The sequence below is a fragment of the Coregonus clupeaformis genome, chromosome 9, assembly GCF_020615455.1.
Source record: "Coregonus clupeaformis isolate EN_2021a chromosome 9, ASM2061545v1, whole genome shotgun sequence".
Lineage (NCBI taxonomy): Eukaryota > Metazoa > Chordata > Actinopteri > Salmoniformes > Salmonidae > Coregonus > Coregonus clupeaformis.
Window position 1 is genome coordinate 11,017,677 of NC_059200.1, and position 20,655 is coordinate 11,038,331.

At 46.6% G+C, this 20,655-nt stretch overlaps 1 protein-coding gene and 1 pseudogene across 1 annotated transcript; both read left to right on the forward strand.

Moving 5' to 3' along the window:
* Positions 1-3,201: 3,201 nt before the first annotated feature.
* Positions 3,202-4,547, forward strand: LOC123491594 (transmembrane protein FAM155B-like). The gene has a single exon (XM_045222748.1). It carries the CDS (start codon positions 3,717-3,719, stop codon positions 4,545-4,547), a length of 831 nt encoding a protein of 276 aa, XP_045078683.1. The 5' UTR covers positions 3,202-3,716.
* An 11,366-nt stretch (positions 4,548-15,913) lies between these two features.
* LOC123491576 lies at positions 15,914-18,318 on the forward strand (annotated as a pseudogene).
* The last annotated feature ends 2,337 nt before the right edge of the window (positions 18,319-20,655 follow it).

Below are 20,655 nucleotides of genomic sequence, written 5' to 3' on the forward strand. Positions count from 1 at the left end.
AAATAAGCTTTTTGTGCATATGGAACATTTCTGGGATCTTTTATTTCAGCTCATGAAACATGGGACCAACACTTTACATATAATTTTGTTCAGTATATATCGCAAGTCAAATCACGATATTTGGTTGAAAAATCGCAATACATTTTTTTGCCCATATCGCCCAAACAACCTGGTACATTTTTTACTTGTACGAACCATCCTGATCTCTCGAGCTCACATTCAGAATGTGTGACAATATTAGGAACTTTCTGTACAAAAAAAGTTAACATAATCACGAAAAAAGTCACTAAATAGCAAAGTCGGGTTGGAACTCGTAAGATGTCAACCTTCGTCAGCACCATCTTGCTAGGAATACTATTTTTTTCTCAAAAAGGTTAGACGCTAAACCCACCACTGTTGTGCGTGGCCAATTAGTTATATTTTCATGTCACCCAACAAATGTGAACGCATGGAGTTTGCTAAACAGCATTGGCACTTGGATTGGAACCGGTGCTTTGGTCAGATTACATGAAAATAGAGCTCTTAATTGTCCACACACACCAGTGGTGGGTTTGGCGTCTAAATGAGATCCCATGAGCAGAAAAATAATCCCATACCTACTATAAAATATGATAGTGGATCTTTGATGTTAGGGGGCTATTTTGTTTCCACTGGTCCTAGGGCCCTTGTCAAGGTCAACGGCATCATGATCTTTACCCAGTACCAGCATATTTTAGCCAAAAACCTGGTTGCCTCTGCCAGGAGACTGAAACTTGGTGGATCTTCCAGCAAGACAATAACCCCAAGCACACATCAATCTCCGGACTTGAAACCCATTAGAAACCTGTAGTTTGAATTGAAGAAGGCAGTCCATAAGAGCAGACGAAGGCTATCAAAGATCTGGAAGGATTCTGTATGGAGGAATGGTCTAAGATCCCTCCCAATGTGTTATCCAACTGATAAAACATTTCAGAAAAAGGCTCAGTGCCGTTATCCTCGCAAAAAAATTAATATATAATAATAATTATTATTATATACAAACAATTAAAAATATATATATATCAAAAAAACAAAGGATATGATCGTGGACTTCAGGAAACAGCAGAGGGAGTACCCCCCTATCCACATCGACGGGACAGCAGTGAAGAAGGTGGAAAGTTTTAAGTTCCTCGACATACATATCACTGACAAACTGAAATGGTCCACCCACACAGACAGTGTGGAATTTGGCCTGTCACCTATAACCCTCACAAACTTTTACAGATGCACAATTGAGAGCATCCTGTCGGGCTGTATCACCACCGGGTACGGCAACTGCACCTCCCACAACCGCAGGGTTCTCCAGAGGGTGGTGCGGTCTGCACAACGCATCACCGGCGGCAAACTACCTGCCCTCCAGGACACCTACAGCACCCGATGTCACAGGAAGGCCAAAAAGATAATCAAGGACAACTACCACCCGAGCCACTGCCTGTTCACCCCGCTATCATCCAGATGGCGCAGTCAGTACAGGTGCATCAAAGCTGGGACCAAGAGACTGAAAAACAGCTTCTATCTCAAGGCCATCAGACTGTTAAACAGCCATCACTAGCACAGAGAGGCTGCTGCCTACATACAGACTTGAAAATCACTGGCCACTTTAATAAATGGAACACTAGTCACTTTAATAATGCCACTTTAATAATGTTTACATATCTTGCATTAGCCATCTCATATGTATATACTGTATTCTATACTATCTATTGCATCTTGGACTATGCCACTCTGATAATGACATTGCTCATCCATATATTTATATATTCTTATTCCATTCCTTTACTTAGATTGTGTGTATTAGGTTTTTGTTGTGGAACTGTTAGATATTACTTGCTAGATGTTGCTGCACTGTCGGAACTAGAAGCACAAGCATTTCGCTACACTCGCAATAACATTTGCTAACCATGTGTATGTGACCAATAAATGTGATTTGATTTGATTTGAGGTGAGGTATTGAAAGGGATTGAAAACAGGGGTGTCAATCATTTTGACCCCTACCTTTTTGAGAAAAAAATTAATATTACTTGTTAAACAAAATCTCTTTCTCAGAGCAATTCTATTACTATAAAATAATATAATTTCCACGTTTTTTTTTTGCATACCATCTAGCTCAGTATTTGAATTATTTATTTTATAGAGCCATTTTTGCTCATCTTTATCAAGGGTGTCAATAATTTTGGACCCCACTTTTGTTCTTATGTGCAGATTGCAGAACCATATATAGAGATTAGGATTATTGTGATGATTGATGATGATGCTAATGGTGCTAATTATGATTGTTATTATGATTATTATGGTTATAAACTGTAGTAGTAATAGTAGCCTAGTCAGGCAGTAGTAGTAGGCCTACAGTAGTACTTGATGACAATCCATCCCACCTCTTCTTTAAAATATGTTGGGGGGAGGTTCTCTGTGAGGAAAACACCATCAAAGACGTGTGAAATGAACAAACATTATACAAATCCTGTGACCTCACTTTTGTTTTGTGTAGTATTACCACACTCAAAACCTGTAGTATTACCACACTCAAACCATAATCTAAATCTGTTTACCATGGAATATTATTTTGTAACATAACATTACATATTTTCTTGCAAACCTTGCAAGCCAGATGAATAATGTGGTTTTTAATCTCTCTCCTTAAATTCCTCCTTGGGTAAGGATGCCCAATGAAAGGATTGAATGAAAGTTGGGGAATGAATGGGCTTGCGTTAAAGGCCCAGTGCAGTCCAAAACGTGATTTTCTTATGTTTTATATATATTTCCACACCATGAGGTTGGAATAATTCTGTGAAATTATGAAAATTATGATAGTGCCCTTTTACTGTAGGAGCTGTTTGAAAATACCTCTTATAATTCCAGCCTGTTTTGGTGGGATATAGTTTTGGCCTGCCTGGTGACATTACCAGGTGGTAAATTAGTTAATAGATCAATAAGAAAGAGTTCCAAACCTCTCTGCCAATAACAGCTAGTTGTCAGTTTTCCCCTCCCCACTCAGACCACTCACAGACTGTCCTACCTAGCACAATTCTTGCTTCAGAAATTGCTCTTTGCAAAGAAGCTATTTTTGTTTATTTTTTACCATTTTAAAAACAATCACAGTAAGCCACTTAATTGTAACCCAGAAATGATTTGATATTGAGATAAAAACGGCTGCATTGAACCTTTAATGGGAATGTGAGAGGAGATGTGGAACCACAGCCGCGACCAAGAGCGCAGGCGCTCCACCCCCCTTGAATTAAATAATCTGAAGGTTTTCTGTGCGAAACCGAAGATGGCGACAGACTAAACTAGGACTATCAAAGGGAAGGAGAAGATGAGAGGCAAATGTCGCTTTTTGAACTAAAAACGGAAGAAAAAATAAGACTATTGTCATGTTTGAGGATGGCAGATATAGAGTAAAGATTTCGTATTTGTACGTGCTATGCGTTTCTTGTGTGATGCTGCACCGGTGCTGGAGGTGTCAGTAGGATTTCACAACATGTTACAATTTTCGGTGTATAGGGAATATTATGCCGGACGTTATCTATTTGCAATGGATTAGACGCCGGGGTTTGGAGTTGGATTGATTTCTTGACACAACAACTTGGGAAAAATGCTTCCCATCACCATGTTGCAAACGAGGTAGGTGACATTGTTCGGGGGATATATTGCAAAGGTGAAAAAGCCATCTGAGATCGCTTTTGTCTACCCCCTAAAATATGATCAGGGGTGCTTGGATGTTTCGAAGGGAAGATGACGCCGTGTTAAAAATCTGTTGTGCACCCAAACAAAACGATAAACCCTGTGCCGATTCCGAGAGGGTACAGAAATGGCGAATGTCTTTGGCATCCCTATTATTTTTCACTGTCCTTCTCTCTGATCACCTCTGGCTGTGTGCTGGAGTTAAGCTGAGGTCCAAGGATAGGAGCAACCGCAAAATCTGGATCAACGCGACTGACAGGGTCCACCCGGCTCTAAATGAGGGAAAATGTGGTATTTTTCTAAGCAATTTGACCAAATCCGCTGCTCCAAGTCCTCATTGCACTGATGCTCAAAGCCACCACACACACCTGGAGTCAGCCTGCACCACATTGTATCGACAAAGAACTGGCTTTAGGTCCTCAACTCAATCAACGTTCTCGTCACAGATGTTACTTGATTATTTTAGGAATTTTAGCCTCTCTTTTTGTGATTCTTACACCATTTCTGACTTACTGTTGGGGATGTCAAGCCCAGACAGTTTAAATTGCAGTCTTCAGAACATGGTTTTGGATTTGTTTAGCGGCGGTGGGGATGATGAGGATGTCTGCAGCATCTGTATCCAGGCGTACATGAGGCTGGACCAACACGCTCAGGAAAAATATGAGGAGTTTGACTTCTTCTTTCTCAAGTATTTATCAGAGGATTATTCCGTCCGATCCCACACAGAGGACTGTAAGGTAAGATCAATTTGTGCTTTCTGTCATAGGCTACACCAGTTCTCCAGGTGTGCATTTTTCCTCATAAAGGCAGTTTATTTTCAGCAGGGGACCAGTAGGCTACACTCTTAGAAAAAAGGGTTCCAAAAGGGTTCTTTGGCTGTCCCCATAGGAGAACCCTTTTAGGTTCTAGATAGCACCTTTTTTTCCTAAGAGTGTATGGATGGTAAAAGCTCCTAAGTCTCCATTGGCATGTGTAGGCTACACACAATGTTTTGACAACACATTTACACACACATATTTAAGGTGACTAAATTATTACACAGATAATGTACTGTATGCCTACACAATACCTCTTCTTATGAATGCTATTTTAAACAATGAATGTGCTGCATGAATAATGTATGTGACTATTCATACTGAATTAAAGGACTAGGCTATTATGCATTCAGAATATGTGTGGTTCATGGTTGTATAAGACTCCTACAAAGATCTACCTATAGCAGAAGATTTTCCTTGTGCTTCTATAACAAAAACCATGTTAATAGTGTTTTGTTTTTCATGCCACTTCTCAGCTCTGGCATCTTGCCACCTGTGTGTTGAGCTCTGATGTCACCCCTCTGTGCCCTCTCCGGGTTGCCTGAGTGGTCTGGCAGAGCCTTTGATGTTCCACTACCTTGCAGCACAGGGCTGTCTGTGGTGAGGGCTATTTATGAGTCATTATGGACAACAGTCAGACTCTTTGACCTGGTTGGTATTGATAGGGCCATGATGCCCTAGGTGCTGCTCGGGTCTCTAATGAGCGCTCCAGCAACCAGGATTTCCTTAGGCTTTGAAACTACTCTGTTTCAGGGTTGCACATGTAGAGAGAGAAGGTGTGACTCTGTGCTGTATTGACAGCTGTAGGTTTAAGAACAGCCCTCATGATCAGAAAGAGAGTGCTTCCAGCAAACAGAGGATGTACGCTACATAGAGCAAAGGTAATGTTTTCTGATGGTTGTCATAAGGTTCTGATCTAATGGCATGAATGTTCTAAAAACACAAGCAAGAAGGCCACGGGAGCACTCAGCGATCTTCAGTGAGTGATGGACTATAATAAAAAAGAGTTATTATAGTGTTATTACGAAGATATAAGAGAAACACAACATTTAAAAGATATCTACTTGAAATTATCAGATTCTGACAACTTCAGATAACATCAACTTTTTATTGCTGGCTACCAAGCCATCCAACACCTTGCAAAGTAACAACTTCATATAATGTAATCGTGTTATAAAAAGTTATCCTAAGTACACATAATCTCAATTTAATTACAACCTCAATCTTGATAAATCTATAAATGTGAAATTGATCCCACACATACATTTAATGTGCATATTTCTGCATATGCACACCTGTTAAATGAGGCCCCAGGGGTAGAAGCTACCTCTTCCTAAGGCTACTAATTGGTTCCCAGGTGCTGCATAACTGCTCAGAGGTCAGCATTAGTGACTGTGTCTCATGTGAGCTGTTGGAAAGACATACTTCCCAGGTTATATTGCCTCCCTTACAACAACAAAAAAACACATGGAAAAATCACATGTGAAAGAACACGTGAGAAAATGTGTGTGGGGGTTTTCACGTGAAATTTGTGTGAGTCATACACATGCTTTTCAAATGTGTGATGTTTCACATACATTTCTCACGTGAACAAATCTCGTGAAAAATGTCACGTGGGAAAAGTTTCACATTTTATTTGTCACATGCACAAGCACAGTGAAATACAAACTTGAAAGCCCTACCAGACATTGCAGTATTTCATATTAAAAAAGTATAACTAATAAGAAAATAATAAGAAAATAAAAAACATACGAAATAAGAGAGGAAGCTATATACAGGGTATAATGTGCAAGAATACTGGAGTATTTGAGGTAGATACAGTGGGGAGAACAAGTATTTGATACACTGCCGATTTTGCAGGTTTTACTACTTACAAAGCGTGTAGAGGTCTGTAATTTCTATCATAGGTACACTTCAACTGTGAGAGACGGAATCTAAAACAAAAATCCAGAAAATCACATTGTATGATTTTTAAGTAATTAATTTGCATTTTATTGCATGACATAAGTATTTGATACATCAGAAAAGCAGAACTTAATATTTGGTACAGAAACCTTTGTTTGCAATTACAGAGATCATATGTTTCCTGTAGGTCTTGACCAGGTTTGCACACACTGCAGCAGGGATTTTGGCCCACTCCTCCATACAGACCTTCTCCAGATCCTTCAGGTTTCGGGGCTGTCGCTGGGCAATACGGACTTTCAGCTCCCTCCAAAGATTTTCTATTGGGTTCAGGTCTGGAGACTGGCTAGGCCACTCCAGGACCTTGAGATGCTTCTTACGGAGCCACTCCTTAGTTGCCCTGGCTGTGTGTTTCGGGTCGTTGTCATGCTGGAAGACCCAGCCACGACCCATCTTCAATGCTCTTACTGAGGGAAGGAGGTTGTTGGCCAAGATCTCGCGATACATGGCCCCATCCATCCTCCCCTCAATACGGTGCAGTCGTCCTGTCCCCTTTGCAGAAAAGCATCCCCAAAGAATGATGATTCCACCTCCATGCTTCACGGTTGGGATGGTGTTCTTGGGGTTGTACTCATCCTTCTTCTTCCTCCAAACACGGTGAGTGGAGTTTAGACCAAAAAGCTCTATTTTTGTCTCATCAGACCACATGACCTTCTCCCATTCCTCCTCTGGATCATCCAGATGGTCATTGGCAAACTTCAGACGCGCCTGGACATGCGCTGGCTTGAGCAGGGGGACCTTGCGTGCCCTGCAGGATTTTAATCCATGACGGCGTAGTGTGTTACTAATGGTTTTCTTTGAGACTGTGGTCCCAGCTCTCTTCAGGTCATTGACCAGGTCCTGCTGTGTAATTCTGGGCTGATCCCTCACCTTCCTCATGATCATTGATGCCTCACGAGGTGAGATATTGCATGGAGCCCCAGACCGAGGGTGATTGACCGTCATCTTGAACTTCTTCCATTTTCTAATAATTGCGCAAACAGTTGTTGCCTTCTCACCAAGCTGCTTGCCTATTGTCCTGTAGCCCATCCCAGCCTTGTGCAGGTCTACAATTGTATCCCTGATGTCCTTACACAGCTCTCTGGTCTTGGCCATTGTGGAGAGGTTGGAGTCTGTTTGATTGAGTGTGTGGACAGGTGTCTTTTATACAGGTAACGAGTTCAAACAGGTGCAGTTAATACAGGTAATGAGTGGAGAACAGGAGGGCTTCTTAAATAAAAACTAAAAGGTCTATGAGAGCCGGAATTCTTACTGGTTGTTAGGTGATCAAATACTTATGTCATGCAATAAAAGGCAAATTAATTACTTAAAAATCATACAATGTGATTTTCTGGATTTTTGTTTTAGATTCCGTCTCTCACAGTTGAAGTGTACCTATGATAAAAATTACAGACCTCTACATTCTTTGTAAGTAGGAAAACCTGTAAAATCGGCAGTGAATCAAATACTTGTTCTCCCCACTGTATGTACAGTGCATTCAGAAAGAATTCAGACCCCTTCCCTTTTTCCACATTTTGTTACTTTATAGCCTTATTCTAAAATGGATTAAATTACAAATGTTCCTCATCAATCTACACACAATACCCCATAATGACAAAGCGAAAACAGATTTTTTGAAAAGTTGAAAATAAGAAACAGAAATACCTTATTTACATAAGTATTCAGAGCCTTTGCTATGAGATTCGAAATGGAGCTCAAGTGCACCCTGTTTCCATTGATCATCCTTGAGATGTTTCTACCACTTCATTGTGTCACAGTTCCCTCAGCCAGAACCCAAAAGCAGACCAGGACAAGGAGAGTTGAACGAAGGTGAGGGTTTATTAGATACGACAAAAGGTGCAGTATAATCCAGGGACAGAGCCGGGCGGCGTGGTTGAGTAGTTGGGGGGTGCAGTACTGGGTCCAGTGATGGCTCGGCAGCCGCCGACCATCAGGCAGAGGTGGGGTGAAGGTTCCGGACGTGTGACTGCAGGTGGAACAAACACGGAGGTAAGAACACAAAAAACTCAACAAAGTACAAAATAACAAAACTCACGCTAGAACACTCTAAACTGATACACAGAACACCTACTGTTCATGGCTAACGATCCGGCAGGAACTGGATGTTGGGCCAGAGCCTAAGAAAGGTGCTGATTAGGCCCAGGTGTGCAGATTGCTAATGGGAAGCAGGTGCGGAAACCAGAGCGCTCCCGGAGCGTTCCCGAACCCTCGGGAAACTGGAGATTACGACCAGGACCCGACTCAGACAGCCGGGATCGTTACAGTACCCCCTCCGCAAACGCCACCGGGCGGACTCCCGGAGCGCCAGGATGGAGGCGGTAAAAGTCCCTGATGAGATCCGCATCTAGGACCTGTCGCGCGGAATCCAACTCCTCTCTTCAGGACCATACCCTCCCAGTCCACGAGATACTGGAAACCCCGGCCCCGCCGTCTGGAATCCATATGCGGACGCACCGTGTAGGCAGGACCACCTCCGATCATCCGAGGAGGAGGAGGAGGGAGGCGGAGGAGGCAACAGAGGACTGAGGAAGACAGGCTTGAGGCAGGAGACATGAAAGGTGGGATGGACTCTGAGCGTCCTCGGTAGTTTGAGTCGCACTGCCACTGGATTGATCACCTTCTCCACCACAAACGGACCAATAAACTTCGGTAACAACTTCCTAGACTCAGTCCGTAACGGAAGATCCCGTGTGGCCAACCAAACCCTATCTCCGATGGTATAGGTGGGAGGCGGGGATCCGGCGACGATTCGCCTGGAGCTGATACCGGTCCGAACCTCTAAGGGTGCCTTTCTGGCCCGATGCCAGGTCCGGTGGCAACGCGGAATATGGGCCTGAACAGAAGGCACTGAGAGCTCCTTCTCCTGAGAAGGGAACAGGGGAGGTTGGTAGCCATACAGGCACTGGAAGGGGAGACATCCCAGTGGCAGATGTAGGGGAGAGTATTGTGGGCATACTCAACCCAAGGCAACTGAGAGGCCCAGGAGGTGGGGTTGGAAGAGACCAGACAGCGTAGCGTGGATTCCATCTTCTGGTTGGCTCTCTCCGCCTGACCATTGGATTGGGGGTGAAAACCAGATGTGAGACTGACTGTAGCTCCAATGGCCAAACAGAAGGACTTCCAGACAGCAGAGGTAAACTGAGGGCCACGGTCGGAAACGATATCACTGGGCAAACCGTGGACCCTGAAAACCTCCCTAACCAGGATCTCGGACGTCTCGAGGCAGAGGGAAGCTTGGCAATAGGCACAAAGTGGGCGAACTTGCTGAATCTGTCCACGATAGTCAGAACGACCGTGTTCCCCTCAGAGCGGGCAACCCCGTGACGAAGTCCAGGGCCAGATGCGACCATGGACGCCGGGGAATGGAAGGGGGTGAAGTAGTCCAGAGCTGGGCCGATTGGTACTCTTATTCTGCGCACACACTGGACAGGCAGCAACAAAACCCCGAGTATCCTCGGCCATGGCAGGCCACCAAAACGCGTCTGCGAAGAAACGCCATAGTCCGAGCCACGCCGGGGTGACAAGCCATCTTGCTGGCGTGGGACCATTTGAGGACAGCAGGGCGAACCGACTCAGGCACAAACAACCCGACCGGGTGGACCGTTACCGGGACCGGGCTGAGTCCGAAGGGCCGCCAGCACCTCCTCCTCAATCTTCCACATCACTGCTCCCACGACGCAGTTCCGGGGAGAATAGTCTCGGTCTTGGACCCACTCTCCTCCATCTTGGAGAACATCCGGGGACAAGGCGTCCGCCTTGCCGTTCTTAGATCCAGGTCGGAACGTCAGGGGCAAACTTGAATCGTCCAAAAAACAACGCCCACCTGGCCTGGCGGGAGTTGAGACGTTTAGCCGATTGCACGTAAGCAAGATTCTTGTGGTCAGTCCAGACAATAAACGGTTGCTCCGCCCCCTCCAACCAGTGGCGCCACTCCTCCAAGGCAAGTTTCACCGCGAGAAGCTCCCGGTTACCCACATCGTAATTCCTCTCTGCAGGCGAAGCGGCGAGTAGTAGGCGCAGGGATGGAGTTTACTGTCCGTGGAGCATCGCTGCGACAGGATGGCGCCAACTCCCACATCAGACGCGTCCACTTCAACGGCAAACTGACGGGCCGTGTCCGGTTGAGAGAGAGAATCGGTGCGTTGGTGAATCGCCTCTTCAAATCCAGAAACGCTCGATCCGCCTCCGGTTCCACTTGAAGGGTCCTGATACTGGAAGTCAAGGCAGTTAATGGAGCGGCCACACGGCTGTAATCCCGGATGAATCTGCGGTAGAAATTCGCAAACCCCAAAAAATCTCTGGAGTTGCAATCTCGTACCGGGCTGGACCCATTCCAGAACCGCTCTAACCTTCTCCTGATCCATCCTAATCTCACCCCTGGAGATGATGTACCCGAGAAAGGATGTAGTGTGGGCGTGAAACTCGCACTTCTCGGCCTTCACGAACAGACGATTCTCCAACTAATCGCTGCAGAACCTGCCGGACATGCTGGACGTGGTCGGAAGGTTCCTTCGAGAAAGATCAGGATGTCATCCAGGTAAACAAACACGAAGAGACCGATCATATCTCTCAGGACGTCGTTCACCATACTCTGGAATACCGCTGGAGCATTGGTCAGTCCAAACGGCATCACCTGATACCTAGTGACCCATCGGTGTGTACGAAACCCCTCAACCACTCGTCCCCCCTCTCTGATCCGGACCAGGTGATACGCATTGCGTAGGTCTAGCTTGGTGAACACCGTCAGCACCCTGTAAGAGTCGAAGGCAGAACTCATCAAGGGCAGGGGATACTTGTTCTTGACCGTGATGTCATTCAACCCCCGATAATCAATACAGGTCGAAGAGAGCCATCCTTCTTTCCCACAAAGAAGAATCCTGCCCCAGGGGTGATGACGAGGGACGAACGAGACCAGCAGCTGGGGACTCCTTTGATGTAGGTCTCCGCCTCACGTTCAGGTCGGGAGATACCTGTATACCTTCCCTTGGGTAGACAGCTCCAGGAACCAGGTTGATGGCACAATCATATGGTCGGTGGGGGAGGAAGTGACAGAGCCTTCTGCTTACTGAAAACTTCCCCCAAATCGTGATATGTCTCGGGAACCAGGGACAAATCTGGGGGTTTAGCCTCAATCACCTGACTGGGAACCGAATGGGGCAGGCAGTCTTGAGACAGTTAGCATGACAATCAAGGCTCCAACTCGTTACCTTGCCCGTCACCCAATCGAACGTGGGATTGTGTTCCTTCAGCCAGGGGTATCCAAGGACCAGAGGAACATGGGAAGACGGCAGAATGAAAAATGAAATCATCTCCGAATGATTCCCCGACAACCGCATCTTAACGGTTCAGTCCTCATCGTGATACGTGCCAGGACTACTGCCGTTCAGAGTGGTCGCTTCAATGGCTTCGGCAATTGCTCCTTGAAAGCCCCAGCTGTTCCACCAACTCGGCATCAAGAAAGCTTCCATCGGCACCTGAATCGATAAAAGCGTTAAGCGCTAAGCTCTGATTCCTGTTCACAAGGGTAGCCGGGAAGCGGGGTCTGACAGAGGTACTGAGAGGTTGAAACTGGCTCGGCTAAAAGTCCTCCCAACTTTAGCGAGCCGGGCAGTTGACGACCGCCGGGAACAAGTGGAGATGTAATGTCCCGAGCGACCACAGTAGAGGCAGCAGTTGGTCTTACGTCTATGTTGACGCTCCTCCTTGGTTAACCCGTGCCGCCCCACTTGCATGGGTTCAGAATCGGGAGAGAGGTCCTCTCCCACTAATCCTTAGTGGTGGGAGAATGATCGGCGTGTTCTGGTCCACCACCCGACCCGACTGGGAACTGAGAAGCTGATCGATTGGACGGACCCCATTGCTTCTCCCTCCTTCGCTCTCGGACTCGATTATCCACCCGAATAGACAAGGCTACCAAGCTGTCCAGGTCACTAGGCTCCGGATAGGAGATCAACTCATCCTTGAGCTGCTCCGACAGGCCCTGGTAAAAGGCCGCTTGCAAAGACTCCTCGTTCCACCCACTCTCCACAGCCAACGTCTTGAACTCGATCACAAGTCGCCACGCTGCGAGTTCCTTGGTGAAAGAAAACAGACGCCTAGCTGCGTCCCTCCCTCGGACGGAATGGTCGAAGAGCTTCCTCATCTCGGCCGTGAACCCCTGGTAAAGCCATGCAGGGATCCTGTCGTTCCCAAACGGCTGAAGCCCACTCAGCGCTCGACCACGCAGCAACTCAATCAAAAAGGCTATCCTAGCCTTGTCAGTGGCATAAGAGTAGGGCTGTAGATCGAACACTAATCCACACTGCATAAGGAAGGAACGGCATCTTCCCAGCTCCCCCTCATATTTATCCGGCGTCGGAACCTTGGGCTCACGGAGGGACACAACTTCAGAAGCGGCAGGCGAGATGGGTGAAACCGGTAGTGAGTCCTCCACCGGACACTGGCGTTGGTTCTGGACCTCCGTCAGGCCGGTAGAAAGGTTCCGAACTGACAACAGCGATCTCCTGTAGTACCATGCTATGATGGCCCAACATCTTCTCCTGCTGGGTAATGGCCTGGCGAACAGAGTCCAGGAGTCCGCTGGGTTCATATTTGGCCGGATCGTTCTGTCACAGTTCCCTCAGCCCAGAACCCAAAACAACCAGACAAGGAAGTTGAGCGAAGGTGGGTTTATTAGATACGACAAAAGGTGCAGTATAATCCAGGGACAGAGCGGGCGGCGTGGTTGAGTAGTTGTGGGGTGCAGTACTGGGTCCAGTGATGGCTCGGCAGCCACCGACCATCAGGCAGAGGTGGGGTGAAAGGTTCCGGACGTGTGACTGCAGGTGGAACAAACACGGAGGTAAGAACACAAAAACTCAACAAAGTACAAAATAACAAAACTCACGCTAGAACACTCTAAACTGATACACAGAACACCTACTGTTCATGGCTAACGATCCGGCAGGAACTGGATGTTGGGCCAGAGCCTAAGAAAGGTGCTGATTAGGCCCAGGTGTGCAGATTGCTAATGGGAAGCAGGTGCGGAAACCAGAGCGCTCCCCGGAGCGTTCCCGAACCCTCGGGAAACTGGAGATTACGACCAGGACCCGACTCAGACAGCCGGGATCGTTACACATTGGAGTCCACCTGTGGTAAATTCAATTGATTGAACATGATTTGGAAAGGCACACACCTGTCTATATAAGGTCCCACAGTTGACAGTGCATGTCAGAGCAAAAACCCAACCATGAGGTTGAAGAAATTGTCCGCAGAGCTTTCTGCAGCATTGAAGGTCCCCAAGAACACAGTGGCCTCCATCATTCTTAAATGGAAGAAGTTTGGAACCACCAAGACTCTTCATAGAGCTGGCCGCCCAGCCAAACTGAGCAATCGGGGGAGAAGGGCCTTGGTCAAGGAGGTGACCAAGAACCCGATGGTCACTCTGAGAGAGCTCCAGACTTCCTCTGTGGAGATGGGAGAACCTTCCAGAAGGACAACCATCTCGGCAGCACTCCACCAATCAGGCCTTTATGGTAGATTGACCAGACGGAACCACTCCTCAGTAAAAGTCACATGACAGCCCGCTTTGAGTTTGCAAAAAGGCACCTAAAGGACTCTCAGACCATGATAAACAAGATTCTCTGGTCTGATGAAACCAAGATTGAACTCTTTGGCCTGAAGGCCAAGCGTCACGTCTGGAGGAAACCTGGCACCATCCCTATGGTGAAGCATGGTGGTAGCAGCATCATGCTGTGGGGATGTTTTTCAGCAGCAGGGACTGGGAGACTAATCAGGATCGAGGGAAAGATGAACAGAGCAAAATACAGAGAGATCCTTGATGAAAACCTGCTCCAGAGCGCTCAGGACCTCAGACTGGGGCGAAGGTTCACCTTCCAACAGGACAACAACCCTAAGCACACAGCCAAGACAACGCAGGCGAGGCTTCGGGACAAGTCTCTGAATGTCCTTGAGTGTCCCAGCCAGAGCCCAGTCTTGAACCTGATTGAACATCTCTGGAGAGACCTGGAAATAGCTGTGCAGCGGACGCTCCCCATTCAACCTGACAGAGTTTGAGAGAGTATCTGCAGAGAAGAATGGGAGAAACTCCCCAAATAAAGGTGTGCCAAGCTTGTAGCGTCATACCCAAAAGACTCGAGGCTGTAATCGCTGCCAAAGGTGCTTCAACAAAGTACCACTGATTAAAAGGGTCTGAATACTTATGTAAATGTGATATTTGTCATTATGGGGTATTGGGTGTAGATTGAAACAATTGAATCCATTTTAGAATAAGGCTGTAACATAACAAAATGTGGGAAAAGTCAAGGGGTCTAAATAGTTTCAGAATGAACTGAAAAGTGACTGGTAGCAGGAATATACACTACATGACCAAAAGTATGTGGACACCTATTAGTTGAACATCTCATTCCAAAATCATGGGCATTAATATGGAGTTGGTCCCCTCCCCGTTTGTTGCTATAACAGCCTCCACTCTTCTGGGAAGGCTTTCCACTAGATGTTTGAACATTGCTGCAGGGACTTGCTTCCATTCAGCCACAAGCATTAGTGAGGTCGGGGCACTGATGTTGGGCGATTAGGCCTGGCTGCAGTCTGCATTACAATTAATCCCAAAGGTATTCGATGGGGTTGAGGTTAGGGGCTCTGTGCAGGCCAGTCAAGTTCTTCCACACCAATTTCGACAAACCATTTCTTTTTTCGTCCGTCGGACTGCCAGATGGTGAAGCGTGATTCATCACTCGAGAGCGCGTTTGCACTGCTCCAGAGTCCAATGGTGGCGAAACGTTACACCACTCCAGCCGAAGCTTGGCATTGCGCATGGTGATCTTAGGCTTGTGTCGGCTGCTTGGCCATGGAAACCAATTTCATGAAGCTCCTGACGAACAGTTCTTGTGATGACGTTGCTTTCAGAGGCAGTTTGGAACTCTGTAGTGAGTGTTGCAACCGAGGACAGACAATTTTACGTGCTATGCGCTTCAGCACTTGGCAGGCCCGTTCTGTGAGCTTGTTTGGCCTACCACTTCACGGCTGAACCGTTACTGATCCTAGACGTTTCCACTTCACAATAACAGCACTTACAGTTGACCGGGGCAGCTCTAGCAGGGCAGAAATTTGACGAACTGACTTGTTGGAAAGGTGGCATCCTATGACGGTGCGAACGTTGAAAGTCACTGAGCGCATATGATTGTCTATGGAGATTGCATGGCTGTGTGCTCGATTTTATACACCTGTCAGCAATGGGTGTTGGCTGAAATAGCCAAACCCACTAATTTGAAGGGGTGTCCACATACTTTTGTGTGTATATATAGTGTACTTGTAAATAGGAGTAATAATGACCAAGAAGCAAGATAGATAGATAGATAGATCAAATATATAGCCAAAACAAGAATCAGTGTGACCCATAGAGCAGTTGTATTTATGATTCATAAGACGCAGTCAACATGGAGATAGATGAAATATTATCCCCCTTACCATTTGAGCCACCTGATGATTTTAACTCCAGAGGGCCTTAATGGTAAGCGCAGCCTCCACCACCCCCTGCAAACGTCCAGTGACGCAGGAAATGGACGTTAGCTCTGGTGGTGATGGACACACACACACCCCAGCAGGGCCTGGGGCTCCACACCAAGGGCTCCATCAACCTTCATTAATAACCTGTCAGATGAGGCCGAACCTAGCACCCCGTGCCCTACAACAGCCCGCCACGCACCCCCGTCACCGAAGTTCTTGCAGACCTCAAGTTACTCAGAGACATTAAGATCAGTGTCAGCGTTGTAGATACCAGCTGGAGCAAAGATAGGAAGGTGCTGTACACAGGAATAGGTCAGGAGTGTGGTGGTGGAGGGGAGACCAGCTCAGAGGGCCTTAATGGTGAGTTTCATGATGCTGATACAGAGCCAGGGGGCTGTGGATAGTAGGTCAGGGCTGGGGAATTGGTCGGTGTCAGTGCAGGGAGGAGAGGGGAGGAGGCGGAGGCAGACCTGGAGAACAAAGTGGAGTTTGCGGTCCTAGATGAGCTGGAGGACTTCAGTCAGGACTTCCTGGAGGATTGCAGCAGGGGGGGTTCAGGTCAGAGGTCAAAGTTCAACAGGAGCACGCTGACGAAGTTAACCTAAATAACTCCTATGAGGAGGACTTTGACAGTGATGTAGACGCTCTGCTGGAGGAGGCAATGCCTGTGCCCAAAAAGATGCGCCTGGCAGAGGGGGCTGCTGAGTATGCAGGGGACAGTGACCACGCATCCGACGGGGATGTGGAGGGAGGTGTTCAGCCCATGATGACCAAAATTAAGACAGTCCTGAAGAGTCGTGGCGTCCACCCACTAAGCTCCACTACCTGACGGATGGATCATGACATTCCATAACTCTGGCATTCCAGTCTACCTGCACAGAGAGACCAGAGTGGTGACCTGGTCCAGACCTTACTTTCTGGGGACCGGGAGCATCAGGAAACGCGACCCTCCCACCAGTAGCATCCCCTGCCTGCACTATAGGAAGATGAAGGATCACGAGGAAAGGGAACAGAACGGAGAGGTGACACCCAACGCTGAAGTGTCTCTGGTGAAGCCTGGGGAGGAGGCAGACTCCGTGGAGAGACCAGACGAGCCTGACTCCACGGCCCAGGAGGACGCTTTACCACTGTGGGCTTGGGGAGGGAGAGGTGGAGGCGGAGATAGAGACAGGCCTGGTCACAGTTGGGACCATAAAGGGGTGCCCTGTCCTGCATGGCAAGATGCCCCACTCCTTTGAGATGGCCCAGGGGGCTCTGGGACAGGTCAGGGCCAAGGTGGAGGTGTGCAAAGATGAATCGATAGTGACCGTGAAGAAGTTCCATACTTGGGCAGAGCGCAGGCAGTTCAACAGGGACATCAAGAGGAAACAGGCTGAGTCAGAGAGACCCATTCTGCCTGCCAACCAGAAACTCATCACTCTGTCTGTATCAGATACCCCCACCAAGAAAGAGTTTGTCATTAACCCAAATGGGAAATCTGAAGTTTGCAACGTGTCCTAAAGGTCCGACCTGTTTACAACTTTTTTTGAATGTGAGAACCCAAGTGAACCCTTTGGAGCCTCTGTCATTATAGAGGAGCGACATATGGCACAGGAACTGCAAGCAGTAAAAAACTTGCCAGAGAATAAAGCTGCTCAAGCCACACTGGAGATCCTCATCCCTGACTTTGTGAAGCAGACGTCTGAGGAGAAGCTGGTAGAGGGATGAGCTGGAGTATTTTAATATCAGTATTGAAGATTCAAGGGTGTACGAACTGACCAATAAAGCAGGCTTACTCTCGCCATTCAGATTCTACACGAGTGCCTTAAGAGAAACCATGGAATGGGTGACACACAGCATCAAGTTTGAGGTGATCCCAGGAAAGAACCAGAAGAGTGAATATGTGATGATGTGTGGCAAGCACACCGTGCGCGGATGGTGCAAGAATAAGCGTGTGGGGAAGCAGCTGGCGTCTCAGAAGATCCTACAGATGCTGCACCCCCACGTGAAGAACTGGGGTCACTGCTCCGCATGTACGGCAGAGAGGTAATATAGATGGTGAAAAAGGAAAATTCAGACGAGTGTGATTGAACTTCAGCAGTATGCCAAAAAGAACAGGCCAAATCTTCACATCCTGAACAAACTGCAAGAGGAGATGAGGAAACTGGCTAAGGAGAGGAGGAAACCAGGAAGAAGCCCAAGATGACCATAATGGAGTCAGCCCAGCCTGGCAGTCAGCTCCTCTGCACTGTTGACGTCTAGGAACTATCACTGCAACCAACCTAACATGGCACTGACCAATGGTAGCCATAGTCACTGACAAATGGTAACCATAGTCACTGTCCGATTTAAAAGCCACTCCACCAATCTATCATCCAATTATGCATCATTATAAAATGGCAATACAACTTGACATTTTAGTATAGCGGTGGTCATCTTATCTTAGCACTGTTTCTCCAAGCTGTTTATTATTTTACTCCAAAGGTGTTTTTGATTAATTGTTAGTGGATAGGGTAGGAATAAGACAAATGCATTAACAGACACAGACAGCAGAGTTAACACCATCTACCTCTAGATGCAATCTCACGCAGTAGCACCTATAAATTGAACCATAGGGGTTGCAGACAGACCGGTTGAAATGACTTGACATGTATGTATGAACCACAACAAATTGTCAGCCTGTTTACTGTGTGTAGTAATAACTGCACAACCACTCCCCCCTCCATTTATATTGCATTGATTTGAATTTCTAATACACTCCAAATATAACCTAAAGTACCTGATACTTTACGAGACTGAACATTTCTAACAGGTTTCCTTGTATGCTTAAAGCATTGCCTATTCCAAGGAATTAGTTTGCACTCTCTGCTTTTGCTTTACAGGTACGTTGTGGAAAACTAATTTAAATGCTGTTGTCATTGGAAATTATTGATGGTTGATGTCGTGTATAATTTGGATGGTGATTAGGGTTTTTGATGAGTATGCTTCGGCTAAAAGAAAGCCGGCTTACGTTTTCATTTACACGTGAAATTTGTACCTGTTATGTATTCAAATGCATTGTTTGCTGTCTAATTATATACTTGTTACATGCTCGTGGTCTTAGTACGAGAAATGCATTTTGAATTGATTAGGAACGGACGTTCATCTCGAGACGTATTAAGCGGGACTAATGATTTTAAGCCTTTTTTGTTTTGGAAGTACAGGATGAAACATATCAATGGACAGCTGACAAGGCTGATCTGTCTAGCTAAGATCCTGTTGCCACGTTAGCACTGCAGACAGAACACAAGCACCCAGGGCTTGGAGTACGGTAGTCATTGAGAAGTGATTGAGGAGATACAGTGGGGGGAAAAAAGTATTTAGTCAGCCACCAATTGTGAAAGTTCTCCCACTTAAAAAGATGAGAGAGGCCTGTAATTTTTATCATAGGTACACGTCAACTATGACAGACAAAATGAGAAAAAAATCCAGAAAATCACATTGTAGGATTTTAATGAATTTATTTGCAAATTATGGTGGAAAATAAGTATTTGGTCAATAACAAACGTTTCTCAATACTTTGTTATATACCCTTTGTTGGCAATGACACAGGTCAAACGTTTTCTGTAAGTCTTCACAGGGTTTTCAAGCACACTGTTGTTGGTATTTTAGCCCATTCCTCCATGCAGATCTCCTCTAGAGCAGTGATGTTTTGGGGCTGTTGCTGGGCAACACGGAATTTCAACTCCCCTCCAAATATTTTCTATGGGGTTGAGATCTGGAGACTGGCTAGGCCACTCCAGGACCTTGGAAATGCTTCTTACTGAAGCCACTCCTTCGTTGCCCGGGCGGTGTGTTTGGGATCATTGTCATGCTGAAAGACTCAGCCACGTTTCATCTTCAATGCCCTTGCTGATGGAAGGAGGTTTTCACTCAAAAATCTCACGATACATGGCCCCATTCATTCTTTCCTTTACACGGATCAGTCAGTCCTGGTCCCTTTGCAGAAAAACCAGCCCCAAAAGCATGATGTTTCCACCCCCATGCTTCACAGTAGGTATGGTGTTCTTTGGATGCAACTCAGCATTCTTTGTCCTCCAAACACGACTTAGTTGAGTTTTTACCAAAAAAGTTCTATTTTGGTTTCATCTGACTATATGACATTCTCCCAATCCTCTTCTGGATCATCCAAATGTACTCTAGCAAACTTCAGACGGGCTTGGACATGTACTGGCTTAAGCAGGGGGACACGTCTGGCACTGCAGGATTTGAATCCCTGTCGGCGTAGTGTGTTACTGATGGTAGGCTTTGTTACTTTGGTCCCAGCTCTCTGCAGGTCATTCACTAGGGTCCCCCCGTGTGGTTCTGGGATTTTTGCTCACCGTTCTTGTGATCATTTTGACCCCACGGGGTGAGATCTTGTGTGGAGCCCCAGATCGAGGGAGATTATCAGTGGTCTTGTATGTCTTCCATTTCCTAATAATTGCTCTACAGTTGATTTCTTCAAACCAAGCTGCTTACCTATTGCAGATTCAGTCTTCCCAGCCTGGTGCAGGTCTACAATTTTATTTCTGGTGTCCTTTGACAGCTCTTTGGTCTTGGCCATAGTGGAGTTTGGAGTGTGACTGTTTGAGGTTGTGGACAGGTGTCTTTATACTGATAACAAGTTCAAACAGGTGCCATTAATACAGGTAACGAGTGGAGACAGAGGGAG

Coding starts and splice junctions, on each gene's coding strand:
- LOC123491594 (XM_045222748.1), top strand. CDS start 3,717: ATGATCAGGGGTGCTTGGATGTTTCGAAGGGAAGATGACGCCGTGTTA.